Source organism: Malus sylvestris, chromosome 17, assembly GCF_916048215.2.
Source record: "Malus sylvestris chromosome 17, drMalSylv7.2, whole genome shotgun sequence".
Classification (NCBI taxonomy): domain Eukaryota; kingdom Viridiplantae; phylum Streptophyta; class Magnoliopsida; order Rosales; family Rosaceae; genus Malus; species Malus sylvestris.
In genome coordinates, this window is record NC_062276.1 from 5,105,791 (window position 1) to 5,128,741 (window position 22,951).

The 22,951-nt window shown below is 39.9% G+C and overlaps 3 protein-coding genes across 8 annotated transcripts in view; 2 read left to right on the forward strand and 1 right to left on the reverse strand.

Moving 5' to 3' along the window:
- The window catches only part of LOC126610316 (uncharacterized), a 32,588-nt gene extending 18,200 nt beyond the window's left edge, over positions 1-14,388 (forward strand). The window contains exons 1-3 of one of the 4 annotated variants that reach the window (XM_050278367.1): positions 13,209-13,631; positions 13,746-13,793; positions 13,888-14,388. In XM_050278367.1, coding sequence (XP_050134324.1) covers positions 13,278-13,631; positions 13,746-13,793; positions 13,888-14,064 — 579 coding nt within the window. In that variant the 5' untranslated portion in view covers positions 13,209-13,277 and the 3' untranslated portion in view covers positions 14,065-14,388. Of the gene's footprint in view, positions 1-13,208; positions 13,632-13,745; positions 13,794-13,887 lie in introns of those variants that run through there. The other 3 variants (XM_050278369.1, XM_050278365.1, XM_050278368.1) reach the window with 3 other exon arrangements.
- Positions 14,389-14,532: 144 nt separating this feature from the next.
- Positions 14,533-16,217, forward strand: LOC126610309 (probable methyltransferase At1g29790). The gene has a single exon (XM_050278330.1). It carries the CDS (start codon positions 14,540-14,542, stop codon positions 16,001-16,003), a length of 1,464 nt encoding a protein of 487 aa, XP_050134287.1. The 5' UTR covers positions 14,533-14,539; the 3' UTR covers positions 16,004-16,217.
- Positions 16,192-19,284, reverse strand: LOC126610315 (uncharacterized). 3 transcript variants are annotated; one of them, XR_007618462.1, is made up of 7 exons: positions 18,883-19,284; positions 18,162-18,543; positions 17,873-18,069; positions 17,228-17,375; positions 16,956-17,109; positions 16,508-16,733; positions 16,192-16,412 (listed from the first exon to the last, which is right to left on the reverse strand). XR_007618462.1 is itself a non-coding variant. In XM_050278363.1 (6 exons), the coding sequence occupies exons 1-6, from the start codon at positions 18,921-18,923 to the stop codon at positions 16,708-16,710; spliced, it is 945 nt and encodes a 314-aa protein (XP_050134320.1). In that variant the 5' UTR covers positions 18,924-19,284; the 3' UTR covers positions 16,418-16,707. The 3 variants fall into 3 exon arrangements, 2 of the variants coding, with proteins under 2 accessions (XP_050134320.1, XP_050134319.1); XM_050278363.1 differs by lacking the exon at positions 16,192-16,412 and having other exon boundaries at positions 16,418-16,733; positions 17,228-17,372; XM_050278362.1 differs by lacking the exon at positions 16,192-16,412 and having other exon boundaries at positions 16,418-16,733.
- Positions 19,285-22,951: the final 3,667 nt, after the last annotated feature.

Consider the following 22,951-nt stretch of genomic DNA (forward strand, 5'->3'; position numbering starts at 1 on the left):
AGTCTGATAATGAAGGTAGTGCTGATGCACAGACTCAGCATGGTGAAGAGGATCTTGGGGATGCAGAGGATGATGGTAGGACGCGGAATGATACTGCCAGGGGTTCGGCTTCAGATGAGAATGAATAGCAGTGTCTTTACTATCTGCATGTATTCTGGATGTAGTAGTCTGATGTGTGTATAACATGTGCCCATGTTATAAGCTTGAGAGTTTTGGATTTTAGGTGTTTATGAGTGTTTGCACTATTATTAATGCATGTTTGGCTATGTATGAATAGATCTATTGTTTGGATATAAGCCATTGTTTGGTTGTTCCTTTCTTTGTATAGTCTTGTCGACACATACTTAGATTTTGTTTCGTGTTGGATATATCTGCTTTGAGGTTTCAACACTTGAGTGTTCCCTTGCTAGGAATGTAAAAGAGTGAGGGCTGAGTTGGCTAAATTACCTCTTTATTGAATTCATTGCCAAATGGCCTTCATTACATAGGATGCCGAACGGCTATAGCTCAACACTTGTACATCGTGAGTCTATTTGTAGTAGTACTTCAAGTGATCAGCGTTCCATGGATGGCCAAGGGTCTTGCCATCGGAGCTTCTAAGTGTGTAAGAGCCAGGGCGACTGATGCCAATGACTTCATACGGTCCATCCCAGTTTGGACTAAGTGTGCCTTCACTCGGGACTCTGTCGCAGAGTAATCTTTTCTTTAAGACCCAGTCTCCTATTTTGAAAGAACGAAGCTTGACCCTAGAGTCATAATAGTTGGAGATGCGCTGCTTGTAGGCGACATTCCTCAAGTGAGCTTGGTTTCTGTGTTCCTCGACTAAATCCAAGTTGAGGGTGAGTTGTTTGTCATTTTCACTTTGAATGTAGTTCTGGACTCGGAATGTTGCTTGCTCGAGCTCAACAGGGACAACCGCCTCTGTGCCAAAGGCAAGTGAGAATGGAGTTTCTCCTGTTGAAGTCCGATATGAAGTGCGATATGACCAAAGAACTTGGGGTACAAATTCTGGCCAACAGCCTTTAGCTTTGTCCAAGCTGGTTTTCAAAGTGCGCTTGATTATTTTGTTGATGGCTTCAACTTGTCCATTAGACTGGGGATGAGCTGGAGAGGCAAAGCATAAGTTGATGTTGAACTTAGAGCAGAACAACCTGAACTTCTTGTTGTCAAACTGTCGCCCATTGTCAGTGACTATCGCATTGGGAATGCCGAATCTACAAAGGATGTTCTTCCACACAAAGTCTTCTATCTTTGCCTCAGTAATGGTTGCCAAGGGTTCTACTTCGGCCCACTTTGTGAAGTAGTCCACTGCAACGACTGCGTAACAGACTTTGCCCATCCCTGCCGGCATTGGGCCGATCAAATCAAGTCCCCACTGGGCGAAGGGCCAAGGGCTGATCATAGGAGTAAGAGGCTCTGGAGGGGAATGAGGAATAGTTGCATATCGTTGACATTTGTCACATGAGCGGGATACTTTGATGGCATCCTGGTGGAGTGTTGGCCAGTAATATCCTTGGCGAAAAGTCTTGTGTGCTAGGGACCGAGATCCAGCATGATCTCCACAGACTCCCTCATGTATTTCCCGAAGGACGATTTCCGCCTCGGCAGGCGTAAGACACCTTAAGTATGGCAGGCTAAAACCTCGCTTATAGAGTTGATCATTGATGATCAGGTAGCGGGTAGACTTGTATCGAATTTGCTTAGCCTGGACTTTATCATTTGGGAGGGTGCCATGAGCAAGGAAATTATAGATCGGGGTGATCCAACTATCCCCCTGTTGTAAGTTGCATACTTCTGCGGCCATGGTGCTTGGTGTTGCCAACAGTTCGACATGAATTTTTCTTCCAATCTTGTCTTCCACAGCTGAGGCGAGGCGAGCCAGGGCGTCTGCATGACTGTTTGCCGCTCGAGGAACTTGGGTGATTTGGTAGTGGAAGTGCTTGAGCAGAAGTTGTGTTTGCGCAAGATATGCTGCCATGGAGCTGTCCTTAGCATCAAAGTTGTTGGTAACCTGGTTGACCACTAATTGGGAGTCACTGAAAATATCAATTTGTTTAACCCCGAGGTGTTTGGCCAAACGTAATCCTGCCAGAAGGGCTTCATACTCGGCCTCATTGTTTGATGCCTTGAATTTGAAACGAAGAGCATACTCCATTGCTACTTTGTCGGGCTTAGTCAAGACTAGTCCCGCTCCACAGCCCTGTTGGTTGGATGAGCCATCAACATACAGACTCCATGCTGAGGTCGTTGATTCTACCTTCTGAGCTTCCGGGGGTAATGAAGCCACTGCTTCAGGTGTAGAAGCAATGTCAACCGGATATGTGAAGTCGGCAATGAAATCTGCTACTGCTTGACCTTTTTCGGCTGGTTTTGGTTGGTAGGAGATGTCAAACTCACCCAATGCTATCGCCCATTTGATCATTCGCCCAGACGTGTCAGGACTCTGGAGTATCTGTCGAATAGGGTGATTGGTAAGCACGATGATGGCGTGTGCTTGGAAATAAGGGCGAAGTTTCCGAGCAGACATGACCAATGCTAGAGCTAATTTTTCAATGTTGGAGTATCGTGTCTCCGCATCTTGTAGGGCTTTGCTAGCGTAGTAGACAGGTCGCTCAATATTCCCATCCTTTCGAATGAGAACGGAACTTACGGCTGAAGCTGATACCGATAGGTAGATAATGAGAATGTCTCATACCTCGGGCTTGGAGAGTAGAGGGGCTTTACTCATGTACTCCTTGAGGTTTTTGAATGCCTCGGCACATTCATCAGTCCATGTAATGTACTTCCTACTTCCCTTAAGTGCTTTAAAAAAGGGAGCACATTTGTCTGTGGCCTTAGAAATGAACCTGGTTAAGGCTGCCACCTTGCCAGTAAGGCTCTGGATGTCCTTTGAAGTTACCGGTTCCTTCATGTCGAGGATTGCTTTGATCTTCTCGGGATTAGCTTCAATGCCTCGTTGGCTAATCATGAAACCTAAGAATTTGCCAGAGCCTACGCCGAAGGCACATTTGTTGGGGTTTAACCTCATTCGATACCTCTTCAAAATAGTGAAAGTTTCAGATAGGTTGGTGATGTGTTGGTCAGCATGTTTGCTCTTGACTAACATATCATCAACGTAAACTTCCATGCTCTTCCCAATCTGCTCGGCGAACATTGAGTTGACTAGTCTCTGATAAGTCGCTCCTGCATTCTTTAGGCCGAAAGGCATGACTTTATAGCAGTATAGTCCTCTGTCGGTAGTGAAGGCTGTGTGTTCTTGATCCGAAGGGTTCATGAGGATTTGGTTGTATCCTGAGTAAGCATCCATGAAGCTCAGGAGTTCACACCCGGCCGTAGAGTCTATAAGTCTGTCAATAAGAGGAAGAGGGAAGCTATCTTTCGGACACCCTTTGTTTAGGTCGGTGTAGTCAACACACATTCTCCACAAGACCTTTTGAAGCAAAAGACTTTCTTTGGTCGGATTTTTCTTAACAAGGACCACATTTGCTACCCATGTCGGGTAATTGACTTCGCGGACAAAGCCTATGCCTTTGAGTTTTTCAACTTCTGCTTTCATTGCCTCGTATCGTTCAGCGTCATAAGATCTTCGCTTCTGTCTCACCGGCTTGATCTTGGGGTCAATACTCAAACGATGACAGATGACATCGGGAGAGATGCCTGGCATGTCCTCGTATGACCAGGCGAAGACTTCAGTGTTCTCTTTCAAAAAAGATATCAATGCTAACCGAAGGGGTGGTGACAATGTGGTGCCAATCTTCACCATGCGATCTGGATAATCTCTTGAGATAGGTACCTTCTCCAACTCTTCAGCAGGTTGGGCTTGCTGGGTGAAAGAGTCATCTCGAGGATCATCGCGTTGATTGTTGCTATCAGGAAGATCCAAGTTCGCTTCATCTAGGCTGGTCTTTGTGACTTGGTCATGTACAGACAGGGTTTCCTTGGGTCCGGGCAAGTGTTGTCGCTTAACTGAAGTGTTGTAACATGATCGTGCACTAAGCTGATCTCCTCTGATGTAGCCGTTGCCATGGGGGGTTGGAAATTTCATCAACAGCATATGCGTGGATACCATAGCCTTGAGATCATTGATGCCTGTGCGCCCAAAGATGACATTGTATGCCGTTGGGCAGTCAACCACTAGGAAGTTAGTGGTAATGGTAGCCGTGTAAGGGCCTGTACCAATAGTAAAGGGTAAATGTATGCTCCCTAAGGGTTGCACGATATCACCGGAGAAGCTTATCAGATGAGAAATCGAGCGATCGAGCAAGTGTTCAGCTACACTGAGCGCCCTGAAAGCTTCGGCAAACATGATATTGACCGAAGCCCCTGTGTCTACGAGGATTCATCGAACATCAAAGTTGGCTATGTGAGCCTCCACGATCAATGGGTCGTTATGAGGGTAGATGATGCCTCTTTCTTCCTCAGGGTAGAAACATATCGGATCCCAGTTAGGTTTTTGATACTTCCCTCCCCTGATGTCTTCCACGTGAAACACTTGGTGACCAGGCCTCAGACTTCGTTCACTGTTTTTCATGGCCCTATTGGAAGATTCAGATATGGGTGTGTCGCCGCTTATGGAATATATGACATTCACCTGGCGTTGGTTACGGTTATCCCTTTGAGGGTGAAAAAGGAATTGATCAATTTTTCCTTCTCGTGCCAAAGCTTCAATACGATCACGGAGGATGATACATTTCTCGCTATCATGGCCGTTATGCTCATGGTAGCAACAAAACGTGCCCGCGTTATTCGGGGGCGTGTAATCTGGGTGCCTCGGCTTTGGTTTTGGTATCAGGTGAGCTATGCTGGGGTAAATGGCCGCGCATGTGGCATTCAAGGGCGTGTATGTCTCATACCTTGGGGTAGGGGGTATCTTGACGCGGGTTTGACCCACTGCATTGACTGCCTGGGGGCGAGCGTTATTGTGGCGATACCCTTGGTTATCGGGATAGTGTCCCTTACTCTTTTTACTGAAAGGAGAGTGGTGAGGATGGAAATCCTTCCTCTTGCCTTGAAATTGATATGTATGTTGATTCGGTGAAGCATTATGCAAGGCATGGGGAGGTGCCACTGCTGTTTGGGAAGTCGAGGTCTTCTCATTTAGGTGAGTCTGGCTTCCACCTCCCACTTGTTGATAAAGGATGGTTGTAGGGGGTTTCTCCTGATATGTCTTTGCCTCGGCGGAGGCATGGTTATAAGCCTGCGCCATCACCTCAGAGTAAGTCTTCCAAGTATTGGCATTGATCATGTATTTAAAGAAACAATCACGTAGGCCTGCCGTGAAGGCTTTGAGGGCAGTCTTGTCATCTGCCTCGGCACACCGGGAGTATTCATGGCTGAAGCGGCCAGCATACATACGTAATGACTCGTCTGGCTTCTGGCGGATAGTGTACAAGTCATCTGCAGAGTGCAAGCGATCGGTTTGGAAAATGTGTTGGGAAACAAATAGTTTCCTCAATTCCTCAAATGAGTCTACCGTCTCAGGTGTAAGACGACAATACCAATTTAGAGCTCCACCAGAGAGGGTGGAGGGGAAGAGAAGACATCGCTCTTCGTCGGTGTGCATCCGGTATGCCATGGTGGACTCAAAGAGGTTAAGGTGCTCAATCGGGTCCTCTTTTCCAGTATAAAGTTGCAAGCCAAGCTTTTGCTTTGTCTTTGCTTGAAGGGGGGTGTTGAGGATCCTCCTTGTAAGAGGGCCAGGCCTGGGTTGGTTCCAGTCAGGTATTTCAGCCTGACGTTCAGCCTTCAACTTGTTTACTTCCTCAAGAAGTTGTAGGACAAGGGGGTCCTGAGCGGAGTTATGTGTCACTGGAGCTTTCTTTCGTAAATCTCCATCTCCTCTTGGAATTAGGAAGGTTTGATCAAGGGCATGTGATTTTTCCCTGGACTCGCTGTACTGGCTTCCAGGGTATGTCTGTCGGAACACCTTTGAGTCCCCTGTACCCTCATGTCTCTCTGGGACTTGTTGCCCCTTCCCCAAATTGGTGGCCGGCTTGGGCCGTGGCAGGGGACCGAGTCTCTCAGAAATCCTTGGGTCATTAATCTTTGAGCTTATATGGATGGAATTCTCTCGACGTTGCTTCAGGAAATCCCGACAATCGCGAAAGACGGCTTTCGATCCTTCTGCCCCTTCAGTAAAGAGGTGTCTCCCTCCACTTCTCATGGTTCGGGTCGAAGCAACTGGGTTAAGAGAAGCCTCATGTTGATTATCAAGTCGAGGGGTAATCTGTTCCCTATCAGGGATATCTATGTCGAATGCATGTGACCCTCCATGTTGGAGGGCACCCAGTTGATGGTTGACTTCCACGGGGGCAACAAGCTCGCGTGTCTGAGCTTGCCTAGCTTCGTGGAGTGTCTCGAAGAGCTTCTCATATTGCTCCTGGAGGACCTCATTCCTCATTGCTATCTTGTTGTTCTGAGCTTCCAACTCATCGACTTTAGCTTGAAGAAGAACTCGTTTTCCTTCCTTCTTTCGTTGTTTCGCACTATGTGCAAGGGGGGTGTCATTCTGTGTGCTGTGGCTTCCTTCGCTTCCCATGTTGGAGAGGGATGCCTGGTCAAAAGAAAGTGTACGAATGATAGAAACCAGCTTGACACAGCTGAAGAGAGTAGGAATAAGTGTCGTTTCCCACAGACGGCGCCAAATGTTGATGCACAAAATCAGCGAAGACTTTGGTACAACAGAAAGTGTCAGGTTTTGTGACCTTCGCTTGGTTGCTTTGGTCACTAGTGAGGATAAGTACGTAAATGAATAGAGACAGAGAAGCAAACACAGGATGTACGTGGTTCATCCAGATTGGCTACGTCCACGGAGTAGAGGAGTTCTTATTAGTAGTGAAGGGCTTACACAAGTACAAAGGATCAAGCTCTCAATTTAGTGAGTTCTTGTGAATGATTTAACACAAATGGCATTAGGCAATATTGTGGGGGAATGACCCCTATTTATAGAAAAACTTGTAGCTTTGTCACATTGACATGTGTCATGTTGTGATTGGTTCTTGATGTCGACACGTGCTGCGCTCTGATTGGCTTCTAATCTTGACACGTGTCGAGTAGTGATTGGCCTCCTGGTCGGAGGGGAACTCTTCTGGGTCCTTGACAGTATAGCGTTGGCCGGTGCTCGGTAGTTTCGGGATTGGTCAAGTATGGTACAAACATATTGTATGGAATCCGCAGATCGTAAAACCATGTATGGGGGTTAATTAGGTCTAGCAAACGGGTCGTGTCTATCGTATTCGTGTTGTTTTCATGTAACACCTGTATCTTAACGGGTCGTGTCGTGTCACACCTATTATCTTAACAGGTCGGGTCACTTTACCCAACGGGTAAAATGACCCGACTCGTTATGACCCGTTAAGAAAAATATTTTTTTTTCTTAAATTTGCACATACCACACATTGCCATTTAAATATTACTTCAAAACATTAAAACACATTTATCGTTTTAGTACTACATCCACACTTGAAAATAAGATCCTAATAAAAAAACAATCAAACACTACTAGTTTATTACAAAATATTAAATGTGCAAGGATATGCAAAATGAAAGAGTTTTTGTTTTCAAGGTTGTGAAGCCTTTTATTAAGTATAGGGTAAACTGTCGGTTTACCCCCTGAACTTTCACCTCACTTTCGATTTCCCCCCTGAACTTTTCTATTGGAAAATTAAGGACTCAAACTAATTTTTTTAGCCAATTTGCCCCCTACCGTTAGTTTTTCATATATTCCATCCATATTTCCGTTAAGTGAGACCATGTGCATAACATGTGAGGATAGTTAAGTTATTTCACTCTTAAAAATGATTAAAAACTGAAAATAAATAATAATAATAAAATTTCCCTCTATTTTTTCCCGCTAATTTCTATCCTCAATTTTATTTTTACCTCTCATTCCTATGCATGAGAAATAACATATGGTGTTATTGTCTTCATAAGTAGCTAAGTTAATCTTTTTCTTGAAGCATGTACTACCATTTTTATTTTCTCTAACAAATTAATAATTTGACAAATGCTTATGGTGTTATTGTCTCCAAAGCAGTACATTAATATAAGAAACATGTCCATAAAAAAGATTAAGGTTTCTTATATTAATGCACTGCTTTGGAGACAATAGCATCATTAGCATTTGTCAAATTATTAATTTGTTAGAGAAAATAAAAATGGTAGACAATAACACCATATGTCATTTCTCATGCATAAGAATGGGAGGGAAAAATAAAATCGAGGATAGGAATTAGCGGGAAAAAATAGAGGGAAAGTTTTGCTTTTTTTTTTATTTTCAGTTTTTTAATCATTTTTAAGAGTGAAATAACTTAACTACCCTCACATGTTGTGCACATGGTCTCACTTAACGGAAATATGGATGGAATATATGAAAAATTAACGGTAGGGGGCAAATTGGCTAAAAAAAAGTTTGAGTCCTTAATTTTCCAATAGAAAAGTTCAGGGGAGAAATCGAAAGTGAGGTGAAAGTTCAGGGGATAAACCGACAGTTTACTCTTAAGTATAACATAAGATTTTGTGGTATCCACTAGTGTAAATATTTTAAATTAAAGATCGAGTTCATTCATTGTATTCATATAGGGTCAAGGAGTGTCTGTAAAAAAATCATCAAAATCAAAGTTAAATTAACCGTTAAATCATGATTTTGCGTTGACAATCATCAAAAAGTTTTGTCCTATTACTTGATCTTTGAATGTTTGTTTTTTGCAATTTTTGGCGTATGCGATCTCGAAGCATATGCAAACAAGTTTGACGGTTGGATCGTTGAAATTAGTTTCATAGAATGCGTATCTCATCAAAACGATAGATTCACTAACACAGAGTTTTATTTATCATTTCATTAAGTATAACATAAGATTTTGTGATATCCATTTGTGTAAATATTTTAAATTGAAGATCGAATTCATTCATTGCATTCATATAGGGTCAATGAATGTAGCTGTAAAAAATCATCAAAATCAAAGTTAAAATAACCATTAAATCGTGATTTCTTGTTTATAACCGTCGAAAATTTTTGTCCCGTTACTTGATCTTTGAATGTTTGTTTTTTACGATTTTTGGCGTATGCGATCTTGAAGCATATACAAACAATTTTGACGGTTGGATAGTTGAAATTAGTTTCGTAGGATGCGTCTCCCGTCAAAATGATAGATTCACTAGCACTTAGAGTTTGTTTATACTTTCATTAAACATAACATAAGTTTTTTTGGTATCCACTTGTGTAAATATTTTAAATTGAAGATCAAATTCAATCATTGTATTTGTTGATGCACAAAATCAGCGAAGACTTTGGTACAACAGAAAGTGTCAGGTTTTGTGACCTTCGCTTGGTTGCTTCGGTCACTAGTGAGGATAAGTACGTAAATGAATAGAGACAGAGAAGCAAACACAGGATGTACGTGGTTCACCCAGATTGGCTACGTCCACGGAGTAGAGGAGTTCTCATTAATTGTGAAGGGTTTACACAAATACATAGGTTCAAGCTCTGGTTTAGTGAGTTCTAGTGAATAGTTTAGTACAAAATGACATTAGAGATTGTTGTGGGAGAATGATCCCTATTTATAGAAGAGAGTTTCTAGTTTTGTTCTAATATTGACACATGTCGTGTTGTGATTGGCTTCTGATGTTGACACGTGTCGTGCCGTGATTGGCTTCTGATGTCGACACGTGTCGCATTGTGATTGGCCTTCTGGTTGAAGGGAAACTCTTCTGGGTCCTTGACGGTATAACGTTGACCGGTGCTCAGTAGTTTCGGGATTAGTCAAGTATGGTACAAACAGTATTCATATAGGGTCAAGGAGTGTAGTTGTAAAAAAATCATCAAAATCGGAGTTAAAATAACCGTTAAATCGTGATTTTTCATTTATAGCCGTCGAAATATTTTGTCCCGTTACTTGATCTCTGAATGTTTGTTTTTTATGATTTTTGGCGTATGCGATCTCGAAGCATATACAAACAAGTTTGACGGTTGGATCATTGAAATTAGTTTTGTAGAATACGTATTTCATCAAAACGATATATTCAGTAACACTTAAGAGTTTATTTATCCTTTTCTTAAGTATAACATAAGATTTTGTGGTATCCACTTGTATAAATATTTTAAATTGAATATCGAATTCACTTATTGTATTCATATAGGGTCAATGAGTGTAACTGTAAAAAATCATCAAAATTGGAGTTAAAATAACCATTAAATCGTGATTTTTCATTTATAATCGTCGAAAAATTTTGTTTCGTTACTTGATCTCTGAATGTTTGTTTTTTCCGATTTTTGGCGTATGCGATCTCGAAGCATATACAAACAATTTTGATGGTTAGATAGTTGAAATTAGTTTCGTATGATGCGTATCCCATCAAAATGATAGATTCACTAACATTTAAGAGTTTATTTATACTTCATTAAGCATAACATAAGTTTTTGTGGTATCCACTTGTGTAAATATTTTAAATTGAAGATCAAATTCAATAATTGTATTCATATAGGGTCAAGGAGTGTAGCTGTAAAAAATCATTAAAATCAGAGTTAAAATAACCGTTAAAGATTTTTCGTTTATAAACGTCGAAAAGTTTTGTCTTGTTACTTGATCTCTGAATGTTTGTTTTTTACGATTTTTGGTGTATCTGATCTCGAAGCATATACAAACAAGTTTGACGGTTGGATCATTGAAATTAGTTTTGTAGAATACGTATCTCATCAAAACAATATATTCACTAACACTTGAGAGTTTATTTATCCTTTTATTAAGTATAACATAAGATTTTGTGGTATCCACTTGTATAAATATTTTAAATTGAAGATCGAATTCCTTCATTGTATTCATATAGGGACAAGGAGTGTAGCTGTAAAAAATCATCAAAATCGGAGTTAAAATAACCGTTAGATCGTAATTTTTTGTTTACTGTCAAAAAGTTTTGTCTTATTACTTGATCTCTGAATGTTTGTTTTTTGCGATTTTTGGCGTATACGATCTCGATGCATATACAAACAATTTTGACGGTTGCATCGTTGAAATTAGTTTCATATGATGCGTATACCATCAGAGTTAAAATAACCGTTAAATCGTGATTTTTCGTTTATAACCTTCGAAAAGTTTTGTCCCGCTTATTGATCTCTGAATGTTTGTTTTTTACGATTGCGATCTCTGAATTATAATTATTATAGTTTTTAGGGGTATAAAATTGTTGAATTAATATATATAATATTATAGTATTTTTTTTAGGGTCATAAAATTATAAAATTAATATTTTGCTTATCGTGTTAACCACATGTATACCCGAACCAACCCGTTATCTTAACATGTGTTTATCGGGTTACCCGATAACGACCCAATTCGTTATCGTGTCGACCCGAACACCTGTTAATTTCGTGTCATGTCGGGTCTGGTTATCGGGTCGTGTAAGGAATTGCCAGGCCTTGGGGCGTGTCAGAATCTGTCAACCAAACTGATCCAATCCACACGTAGAATGAGAAACTAATATTTGGCATAAGCTAAACCCCATCTTCCAGATGGCTGACTTTTCAAACAAAATAAAAGCCACACGTCCACACTTGAATCTGTCAACCAAATTGATCAAATCCACACGTAGAATGAGAGGCTGATCTGTAGCATAGGGTAAAGCCTATCTTTCAGGTGGCTAACATTTCAAACAAGATCAAAGTCACGCGTCCACATGTCCATACTTGAATCTGTTAACCAAACTGATCCAATCCACATGTAGAATAAGAGACTAATATGTGGCATAGGCTAAAGCCCATCTTCAAGATGGCTGACTTTTCAAACAAAATAAAAGCCACACTTCCACACTTGAATCTGTCAACCAAATTGATGAAATCCACACGTAGAATGAGAGGCTGATATGTGGCATAGGCTAAAGCCTATCTTCCAAATGGCTGACTTTTCAAACAAGATTAAAGCCATACGTCCATACCTCCACAATTGAATCTGTTAACCAAATTGATTAAATCCACACGTAGAACGAGAGGCTAATCTGTGGCATATGCTAAATCCTATCTTCCAGATGACTGACTTTTCAAACAAGATCAAAGCCACACGTCTACACTTGAATCTGTCAACCAAACTGATCCAATCCACACGGAACCCGAAGCCAGTGAGCTCCCAAAATGTCTCGTGCTAGGTAGAGATGTGAATATACATATGAGGCTTACATGATCCACATCCTTGGGCGATGTGGGATCTTACACCACACATCCCAAATAAATTTGAATTGTTAGTTTGCTTGGAGATATAATTATGTCCTTTATTTTATCAAACCCATACTTGCATAAGGAGTCAAAATCTCCTACTGATGCATTCCACGTGGCAAGAATCAAAAGGCATATACCACTTGTATTCATGTGATAATCATCCCATCCTACTACATCATCTGATGTCGCGCCTTAATGCACATCCATATTCCATCATATTTTGGGGGTATAATTATTCGAGTATATTTAATATATATATATATATATATATATATATATATATATATACACACACTATAGTTTTTAGGGGTATACAATTGTTAAATTAATATATATTATTTTTATATTATTTTTTTAGGGTTATAAAATTATAAAATTAATATTCTGTTTATCGTGTTTCGTGTTACTCACATGTATATCCGAACCAACCCGTTATCTTAACAGATGCTTATCGTGTTACCCGATAACGACCCGATTCGTTATCGTGTCGACCCGAATACCTGTTAATTTCGTGTCGTGTCGTGTCGGGTTATCGGGTCGTGTCGTGTCGGGTTATCGGGTCGTGTCAGGAATTGCCAGACCTAAGGCTAATGCATGCCCTGTGTCGGAAGGTCAAGGAAGCTAATGGCCTAATGCCATGGGAGCCGGCAATTAAAACTTCAGTGAGAAGCGATCATAACTATAACGGTCCTAAGTCCAAAAATTTCTTGTCGAATAAGTTTCAAGTTCCAACACAGTACGAAAGACCTAACGATCTAGAGTCTAGACAATCTCAAGCAGTTCCAACCCAAAACCCAATTGTCAAATGAACCTCGCACCTTTCTCAAGCTCTGTAGGCTAGTTGGTATCCACATTCCCAAAGGGCCAAATGGACCATATCAAATCAACCCAATCAAAAGCCCAATCAGATTGCAAACAACCCACATCCAAATCAAACACGGGTCAGAAATGACCCAAATTTCAAATCGGGTTAGTCTTCTCTGTCTGTCTTCCCCTAAAACCCTAGACTTATTTTTACTCTGTTGTCACAGAAAACGCAAAAGTTTTCAATCTTTGAAAATCGTAAGGAACCATGATGAACGGCGGTCGGCACCAAAACAAATTCGCATGGAAGCCAAACCTCGGCGTCAAAATCAACGAAACCGAGGTCGGAGGCCGGTTCCGGCCGCTGTCGGAGATAACGGGGGTCTGCCAGCGCTGCAAGGAACAGATCGAGTGGAAGCGCCGTTACGGAAAGTACAAGACCCTGACGGAGCCCGCCAAGTGCCAACGTTGTACCAAACGTGCCGTCCGTCAGTCCCACCATAAGCTCTGTGCTGCTTGTGCTAAGGAACAGCGTGTTTGTGCGAAGTGTTGCTGTCGTGTCGAGCAAATTGTCGGAAAAGACCTTGCGGAAGTGGAGTCTGAGCAGAAGAAGCTTCAAGAGGTTTGATTTTTTAATGTTGTTTTTGTAAAGTTTCCAGTTTTTAACTGGTTTTCGATTCGAAAATTGACGGAAATTGATGGGTTTGTTTTGTTTTGTGGAAATTGTAATGCACAGGCGATCAAAAATGCAAGAGAAAGAGATAGGAGGAGTCTGTTGCGTGCGGTATGTTCTCGAATTCGAACACATTTGTTTGTTCTTGTATTCGATTGTGAATCAAAAGTTGCATAATTTGTGATCTCGGATTGTACTGTAACAGATGAATGCTGGAAAATCTACGGGTGTAGCGAAAGCTGCAAGCGAGAAAGGAGACAAAGCGGGGGACCTGTTCCCGTCTGCGTCACTCGAAGAATATGCAGAGGCAAGCAGAGATGATGAGGATGACGAAGGTGATGATGGTGAAGGCGAAGAAGATGAGGCACTGGTTTGCTATTAAAAGAGGTACGGAGTAGTATTTCAGTAGCGAACATGTTGGTTTGGCCAGTTGGCTATGATCGTGTAGTGTGTCTATCCTATGCACGCAAGTTCGAAATCGCTTGCATCTCTTTGTACTATCAGCGACAAATTGGGCAAACATATCCTCGTTTCTTCAACACCATGAAGAAGGTCTTGAAGAAGTAAACTGATCAACGTCTTTTTTTTCGTGTTTCTTTCGTTGTTTTAGCGGTCCACGCATAATTTTGTACAAGTGCTTATGCACAGAAACTTTGAAATTTTGTTTGTTTTTAATTATCAATGAAGTAGGTCTTGTTTAATATTATCACAGATCAAGTTGCATTGCTTTTGGGGGTTTCTTGGGTTAAAAGCAACCTGCCAATAAAGTATGCTAGGCACCTGGGGAAGATCGAAAGCTCAATAGAAAAATAAGATAGATCCAACTTCACTCTTCAAGTCAACAACTTCGAGAGTGAATGAATCTTCAAATGGTTGTTATTTCTCCGAGTTGGAAGGAAGAAGAAAGCCAATCTTACGAAATGCAGAGGGAAAGCAGTTCTAAGCCAGTCAGATGCCTTCTTGCGACGATGCTATGTGCCATTCTCCTTGTCAGCCCCGTTACAGTCTTCATTTTCGGCTTCCATATCTCATATCCGCAATCCTTTTTCTCTTTCAACGCCAGTATCTCCCACGACCAATTTGTTATGCCTCACTCCCTGCACACGGATGTCTCTCATTTGCAGATCCAGCTGGGACTTTTGTTGCAGCAGCTGCATAATGAAAGTTCCGAATCAAAAGTACTTCTGAAATTTTCGGATCAGGTGCTTCGCATCGCCATTTCTTTAGACAAACTTGCTGATAGCATTGAAAAGAAGCATCAACCGGACAAAGATGAAGTAAGCACCGTGGATGAAGATTTCACAAATCCAGAGGAAGGTGAAGGTGAAGCTGAAGAACAGGTTCCAGGTGGCACAATCTTCACTTCAGGTGAGATTCGTATTTACATTTCACCAAAACAAAACAGGCAGATTGGGAAGAAAAATTTTCTTGGGGTAGAAGCAATAACTCCATCAATTGGGTTGGCTTGTGCCCGAATGGCAACCAATTTAGACCGGTTTATGAGTTATAAGATCCACGGCACATGCCCAGATGATTCGGAAATAGCTCAGAAGCTTTTAGTTCATGGATGTGATCCATTGCCAAGAAGAAGATGCTTCACAAAATCACCGCCACATTCCACCAAGCCACTTCCTATAAACTTCTCCCTTTGGACTCAACCTAGCAATGCTAACATCTTATGGAACAGTTACAAGTGCAAAGACTACTCTTGCCTTGTTTCGAAAGAAACCAAGGACCGAAGAGGCTTCTTCAAATGCTCGGACTGTTTTAACCTTTCAAAACAAGCGTGGAACACACCAACAAACAAGTCTGAATCGGCAGAGATCACCATCGATGAAGTTCTAAGCTTAAAGCCGGGGGAGATAAGAATTGGCCTAGATTTTAGCCCGACCACAGGAACATTTGCTGCTATCATGAGGGAAAAGAACGTTACCATTGCATCAAGTACCTTAAACTTAGGGGCTCCTTTCAATGAGGTCATCGCCTTAAGAGGCCTTCTTCCTCTTTACACATCAATCGGTTCGAGGCTACCTTTCTTCGACAACACCCTCGACATTATCCATTCCACTTTGTTCTTGGATGGCTGGATTGGAGCTGAACTCCTTCAGTTTGTATTGTTTGATTGGGACCGCGTCCTTCGGCCGAAGGGTCTTCTTTGGATAGACAGGTTCTTCTGTCACAAGGAAGACATGAAGTTGTATTTGGACGAGTTTAAGAGGTTAGGCTACAAGCCATTGCTATGGAGGGTAGTGCCCAAGACTGATAAGCTTGGAGATGAGCTCTTCTTCTCAGCTGTTTTGGAGAAGCCAATCAGAGGTTAATAATCGTCGTTAACGAGTAAATTCCAGAGGTTAATAACCGTTGTTAACGAGTAAATTTCTCACTATCTTTGTGTTTGAATGAATCCCGTGATATTTTAACGAGTAATACGTCGTTAGCAGCAGGGATTAAGCATTCTATTGTACATTGTAAGGTTTGCAATTACATTGATATTTTAAAGAGAACAATATATAGCAACATGAAATTATTATACAACTTGTATTAATAATACATTTTGAAGTACTTAGAGCCAACGGAAGACTTGACACAAAACCGAGCGCAGTGACACTTAGCACAAAACCGAGCGCAGTGACGTTCTAAGATTTCTACAGCCGAATCCCCTTAGTGGGATAAAACTTTGTTGTTGCATTAACAAGTTGAAATTCCCCGCTCAGAGTGAAGGTACACTTGCTATAGAACAAAAAATTCAAATGAGTTCAATTAAATTTTTAAAGAACGATATCAAAACTATGTAGCAGAAAAATTCTTGAACGAATTCGGAGGACCTTTCCAAAAGTATGCATATTGGGATATATTGGGATCAAACTGCCCAATCGAAATTAACAAAACAGGCTTCACTGTCCACAATCTCTAGCATTCCTCGAAATGTTCGGTACCAGTTTGTTTCATTACCAAATTTTCTGTCGCTGCACAGTTGCTCCATGGCAAGAAGAAAAAGTTGTGGATGGAAGAGGAATGACAACACCTATTCATCTTTTGCGCACAAGCGCTCTGAAAGTAAAGGAAACAACAAAAAGGAAATCAGTTAACAATTTTGGGTATTCGCAAGTCCAATGCTTTTTGCTTGAGAAGTTGAACAGCAGGAATTTAAAATTTCTGCATGTATAGATTTCGAGATAGGTCACCAAAAGTAGATTGAACCTAGAAGTTGGGTAAACATTACGTGATGGAAACACAGAGAAGAGGACCCAAAATATAGGTAAGAGTTCGTACTCAGATATTCATAAGCCAATATCATCGAGGTGCCCCAGGCGGACATACTGAAAAATCTTGGACCTAGCCCTCTGTAGAAACCTTGCCAGCCATCTTCTCTGATCAAGTTCTTAACAACTTCTCTTGCAGTGGGTCTCTTATCGTGTCCCATTGTCTACAATACAGCGACATAATTATTTTAAACACAAATTTGTTGATGACTTGGTCAAATGAAGATGAGCAAGCTGCAAGCCAGCAAAGTAACCAGATACATTAACTGTTTATATGAATACCTGCAGTCGTGTCTTGATGGTATCCAATGGGGTTGTTATGCAGGATGCTGTTGCACCTGCAATAATTCCACCAGCAGCTTGAACCAACACTATTTTCCCCACGCTTGGAACAGCCTCTTCAGAACCAGTTCCGCGGCCTATGAAACTGCTTCATAAACCAGGATAATGTAACACTGAGATATTTTTTCAGGCAATAAAGATAAACTGTTGACAAAAGGGTATTTGATTCACCTAAACTCCTTCGCCTTATAACTTCATCTAAGAGGAACAAACTTCATTTACCTAATTATAGATATTCATTGGCTTGATGGACTTTAGAATTGCTAACCAACCTAACAACCGACAAAGTCGCAGTACTGATGATTATGTCCAACAATTCATTACTTCTTAACATAACTATCATGTTCCACTAACACACTCAAACCAGAGACCACCTAAAACGAACAATAAAAAGATACACCTCCAAACTTTTCATGCCCTTGTAAAATGATAAATAGAATGTTCAACAGAAAATCTTTAGTTATGTATGGCCAACATTCATTTGAAAGATATAAAATTTACTGATTAACGAATTATCAATTAGTTGACCTAGGTTAAGAATAAAAAAAACCTAGAGTTAATGGACAACAAATTACCAATTCTCACCTCCAGATTAAGCGCTGGCTTGAACCATAACTAGCCCACCATACGGCGCTAGATGGAGAGTAAGTCATAACAGAAAGTCCAAACCCTCTATAAAGTCCTCGTATGCCATCCAACTTTATAACCTTACGAGCAACATCCATCCCCCCGGTGTACTTTGCATGGCCCGAGTACCCTTGCACCATCAACCTTTGACTAATCTAAACAAAACCCATTACTCAAAATTAGCATCTCAAACCCCTAAGTACAAAAGTACTCAAATGAAACTGATAGATCCTATAAAGTTATTTACCACATCAATGGGAACAAAGACAGCCTGAGAGAAAAGCGAGGCAGTCATTCCAGCTACTCCATTAGCCAAAGCTGCCTCTGTAGCCTCAGATAAGTTGAAGGGTTGAACCATCTTGAAAGCAGCCACCTTGGTGGCCTCTAAAGCGGTGAGAAATATAATCCGGGCAGGAACTGCACCGGTGATCACAGTGCCAAATCCTCGGTATAAACCACGAATACCATCTGCTTTCCAAATGCCTTTGGCCATAGACAATGCATCTCCCTCTAGAGCATCTTTGGAAGCAACTTGTAGCCGGGTTTTCACCACGGATACTGGGTACAGTGCCACTGTGACCCCTGTAAACAAGCCAGCTCCAACCACATAAAATTTAGTCTTATCAAGCCTGCATAAAATTCAATACACCACAAAGTTCACTCATTTGAACACCCAACCAATATATAAATCACAGGTTTCGGATTTCGTTTCGAACTCTTCAATTAATCAAAGAATTCATAGCATCATCAAAACTCAATGGAGCACAAAATTCACTCATTTGAGCACTGGACCAGTATATGGGTTTCCAATTTCCTATCGAATTCATTGATCAATTGAAGATTTTGTAGCATTAATGTCAATGAATTCACACCCAGAAATATCTACAAAACGCAAAAACAAAGCGATAACAAATGGGATTTTCTCAATTAATGCACAAAAATAAAAATTGATCGAATAAAGAACATACTTGTCCCAATTAATCTCGGTGTTGCCAATGGAGGCCGCCATGGAGGTCGCTCGAAATCGAAGAGAAGGAGGAGGAAGCCGGCGACTCGGGATTCAAGAACGCATCTTGTTTCCGAATCCGAAAAATCCCCCAAGAATCTGGGAAACGGGTACGAAGTTTGATTGAAACGATTAGCGCGTGGAAATGTAAGGAGTTTTCTTCTCGAATTTGGGATTTGGGAGAACTTTGATTGCTTGGCGGAGGAGGAATTGGAGAAAACTCAACCGGCCGAGTCTTGTTCTGCTTACGGCGGCGGCTCAGCGCGGGTCAGGAGGTTGTTTTTGCTTTGCAGGGTGGTGTGTGGCGTGCTTCTCCCAAAATTCATAAAATTAACAACACATTAATTACTTATTCATTTAATTAATTCCAGCAGAAAAATCATTTAATAATTATTTTACCAACTGACAACTAACCATTCAGTCTCCACTAATCTTCTTCTCTAACAAACTATTTAAAATGATACTGATAGTGGTTTAAAAATAATATCTTTTATTAAAAAAATATATATATTTGAAGCATCTAGTAATACTCGAAGTGCCATGATATCAGTATTTTTTATGTTTTTTAAGCTATTATTTAAGATTTTGACACAAGAAATCATTGTCTTGTCGCTATTTATTTTGCTAATCTTGCCCAAGGTTCTAAAAAACGCTAGGCGCTAGTCGGACGGCGGGCTAGCGCCTAGCGCCTAGGCGGCTAGGCGGCCTAGGCGGATTTAGGTAAATTTCTTGTATATCTTGCAAATAAATGCATATTGACACCTAAAAAAAAAACTATACTTATATGGATAATAAAATAATGATAAAATGCAAATTAGGTACACTATTTCCATAAGTATTGGATGAACTTGTAGTAAATCCATCATTTGCAAATTAGATACACCATTTCCATAAGTATACCACCATGAAACCAAAAAAGAAAAAAGCATGCAATTAATAAAAAATAAAAAATAAAAAAACCTCCTAGGACCGCCTAGGACCGCCTAGGGCCGCCTAGGACCGCCTAGCCCGCCTAACCCGCCTAGCCGCCCAGCCCGCCTAGACCGCCTAGGCGCCGCCTAGCCCGCCTAGGCGGCCGCCTAGGCCCAACCCGATTTTTCCTCCCGATTTGCCCAAAAACGCCTCGGTTGCTAGGCGCCCAGCGCCTAGGCGGCCACCTAGGCCGTTTTTTAGAACACTGCTCTCGCCTTGTTTTATCCAATCTTCTTGTGAAGACGAAACTTCCTGCCATGAATAGCCTTCAAAACCATTGTCATTCTCTTATGCATTGAACTTCATTAAAATTTATGTTTTATAAATCTATTAAAATCTTTCAAAATCTCAATTGAATACAACTTTAAAAACTTAATTCCGTTTAGTCCGGGTCGGCGATAAATTTCGTCCGGGCCGGGATTGCTATTATAATTGAACAACCAGATAGCCCAGTTGGGTAGATTATATTTGGTCTCATCCCGTTCCGTCCTTTTGAAATTAGATTGTAATAAGTTGGTGAAATAGCAAATTATTGGCTTTTTTTTTCTTTTTTTTTATTGAACAAATTACTGGGCTTTAACTTAATTAGCGAACCCCATGCATGCACATGGTCGCCCGTTTGATTTGAATGGATGGTTCTGAAAAGTGAAAACACGTACACAATACGTTTATTTTTTAGAGTTATGTTTTGTAAAAAATTAACCGTTGAGAATATAAATCTCACATTAGAAAAATATATATATATATTTTTTATATATTTATAAGTAGTTAAGTCACTCTTCGTATAGTTAATTAATTTTGCGGTGAATCTCAATTTTCTTTGTGATATTATAATAGGATCTATTACGTGTGAAGTTTAAACCCACATGTGCTTTATGTCACTTGATATACATGGTTCATGTGTTATACTTTAAAATTGTCAAAATAAAAAAATGGGTTTTTTTAACTTTAATCCTTCAAGAATATTGAAATTTAAAATAAACCTGGTGTTAGATTACATATTGATTATAATCCCTTGATGTGTTCTTAATATCTCCCATTAAATATTTAAATTTATAAATATACAAATTTTAATTTATTTTTGACCAAAAAAGAATTTATTAATTTATTAATTTTATTTAACATTCTTCAAATTTGAAAGACTCAATTAATGTACCTAAATGTTAGTATCAAAATGTATTATATTGAACTAATGTATTTAAATGTTAGTACTTAAATATATGTGCCGAAATATACCACCGAAGTGTAGAATATTAGATTAATGTACCTAAATATGTGTACCAAAATGTATTATATTGAATTAATGTATCTAAATGTTTGTATCAAAATATGTGTACCTAAATATATGCACTGAAATCTATTAAAATGAATTTAATGTACCTATATGAATAAGACAAAGTACATCGAAATATATTGTATAACAAAAATTAGTTTATCTAAATGTTTACAACAAAATAAAATTAATACATTAAAAATTAGGAAGAAAAAGAGAAACAATTAAAAAAATTAAAATATAATTAATAAATGAGGTTATTAATGTATAAAGGGACTAAATTTAGATTTTGAAATTCATGGTTTTAATCTAAAAGTCATCTTTGTCAAGAATTAAAATGAAGTTTTCTATAAAAAGAATATAATAAAATGAAACGAATTTTATGTTTCAGAGAGTAAAATAACGACTTTTGAGTTATAAATGCAAAGTACAACACAATCAAATTTCCAGAGACGTAACTATTTTTTTTTTAGTAAACGATATTATTTATACTAAGGAGATGGGAAAGTGGGCTAAGCCTCACAATGGGATAATGTGGTTCAAATTCGTCTTGGTAAGTCTTTTAATAACTGTAAAAGGTTGCACAAGAGAGAAAGTATATGCCTAACTATATTGTTTGACTACTAGCTCGTTTGGCAAGTACTTTTAAACGACTGAAAACGTTTTTAAATAAAATGTTTTTTGAACCAAATCTTAGTAAAAATGCAAGTTAATTCTAAAAACAGCAAGAAGGACATAACATTTACTTTTAGCATAAAGCACTTCAAGTGCTTTAAGAACCCAAAAATATTTTCTCTAAAAATGTTTTTAGTGTCGTAGGCATAATTTACTGAACAATTATGGAGGCTATAGAGAGAGGAAATGTGCGGCAATAGTAGAGAAAAGAGAGAGATGTAATTATGAGGTGTGTGTTATTACTCCCCATTATGCCTTTATTTATAGTAGTAAGGAAGGTTAATTCCTTACCCTTTTAGGATTACAACTCTTAATAGTTAATCAACTCCTAATAGGAATATAAGATACATTCCCATATCTACTAGGATTTATACAATCACATTCCTAATCTAATAGGACTGCAACACTCCCCCTTGAGTGTGTAAATACTCAAGTAAATGTCGCATTAGGTCTTCAGTGATGAAGTATGTACAGTTGATGAAGTCGCATAATGAGCGAATGCAAGTCTCAAATCAATGGAAGAATGCATAAAAAGTAAAACTCACAAAACATCGCTATGGTAAAACCCAAGGTGGGAGAAAACCCATAGACTAAGAAGAAAAGTGAGAAGTTGCATTAAGTCAAAACTATACGTCTTTTGGATGCAAGTAGAAGAGCTCACAAGGGTACAATCAGCCCAGGATGGGTGCCTCGTTAAAACCTAGTTAGGTAACAAAAACCCAATGGGAAAATGCTCCTAATCGTAGGGAAAAATAGTACATTAAGATCAAGTGAGTATACTTCTAGATACTCCCCCTACGTTTGACATAACTTCCAAATGAAAACTACAAGCATTGCATATGAATAGTTAGGCATACCAATTCCTTGGACAAGCTTTTGGAAGGTTGACTTCGGCACGTCATGTAGAGGCCGGCAAGGTTGTCTGGGATCGGCTTGCATGACTTCAATCTCCTAATGCTTTGTTGATGTAGATGTAGACGCAATATGTCTTAGCGTTGACTTTGTTGATGTATCATGACTTGGTCGGGTTGATACATACGGCATAATCTTCATGGATCGTCGTCGGGACTCAACGATGGATGAAAACAGCAAGTACTTCGAATATGCTCAA

Bases quoted from the DNA above. Each gene is read 5' to 3' on its own strand.
- LOC126610315 (XM_050278362.1), bottom strand. From the start codon at position 18,923: ATGGCGGCCTCCATTGGCAACACCGAGATTAATTGGGACAA. The intron at 18,070-18,161 runs GTAAATAACTTT...GGTTTTGTTTAG, and splicing joins TCTTTGTTCCCATTGATGTG to ATTAGTCAAAGGTTGATGGT. The intron at 17,110-17,227 runs GTATTCATATAA...GCTGTATTGTAG, and splicing joins CCATCAAGACACGACTGCAG to ACAATGGGACACGATAAGAG.
- LOC126610309 (XM_050278330.1), top strand. From the start codon at position 14,540: ATGAATCTTCAAATGGTTGTTATTTCTCCGAGTTGGAAGGAAGAAGAA.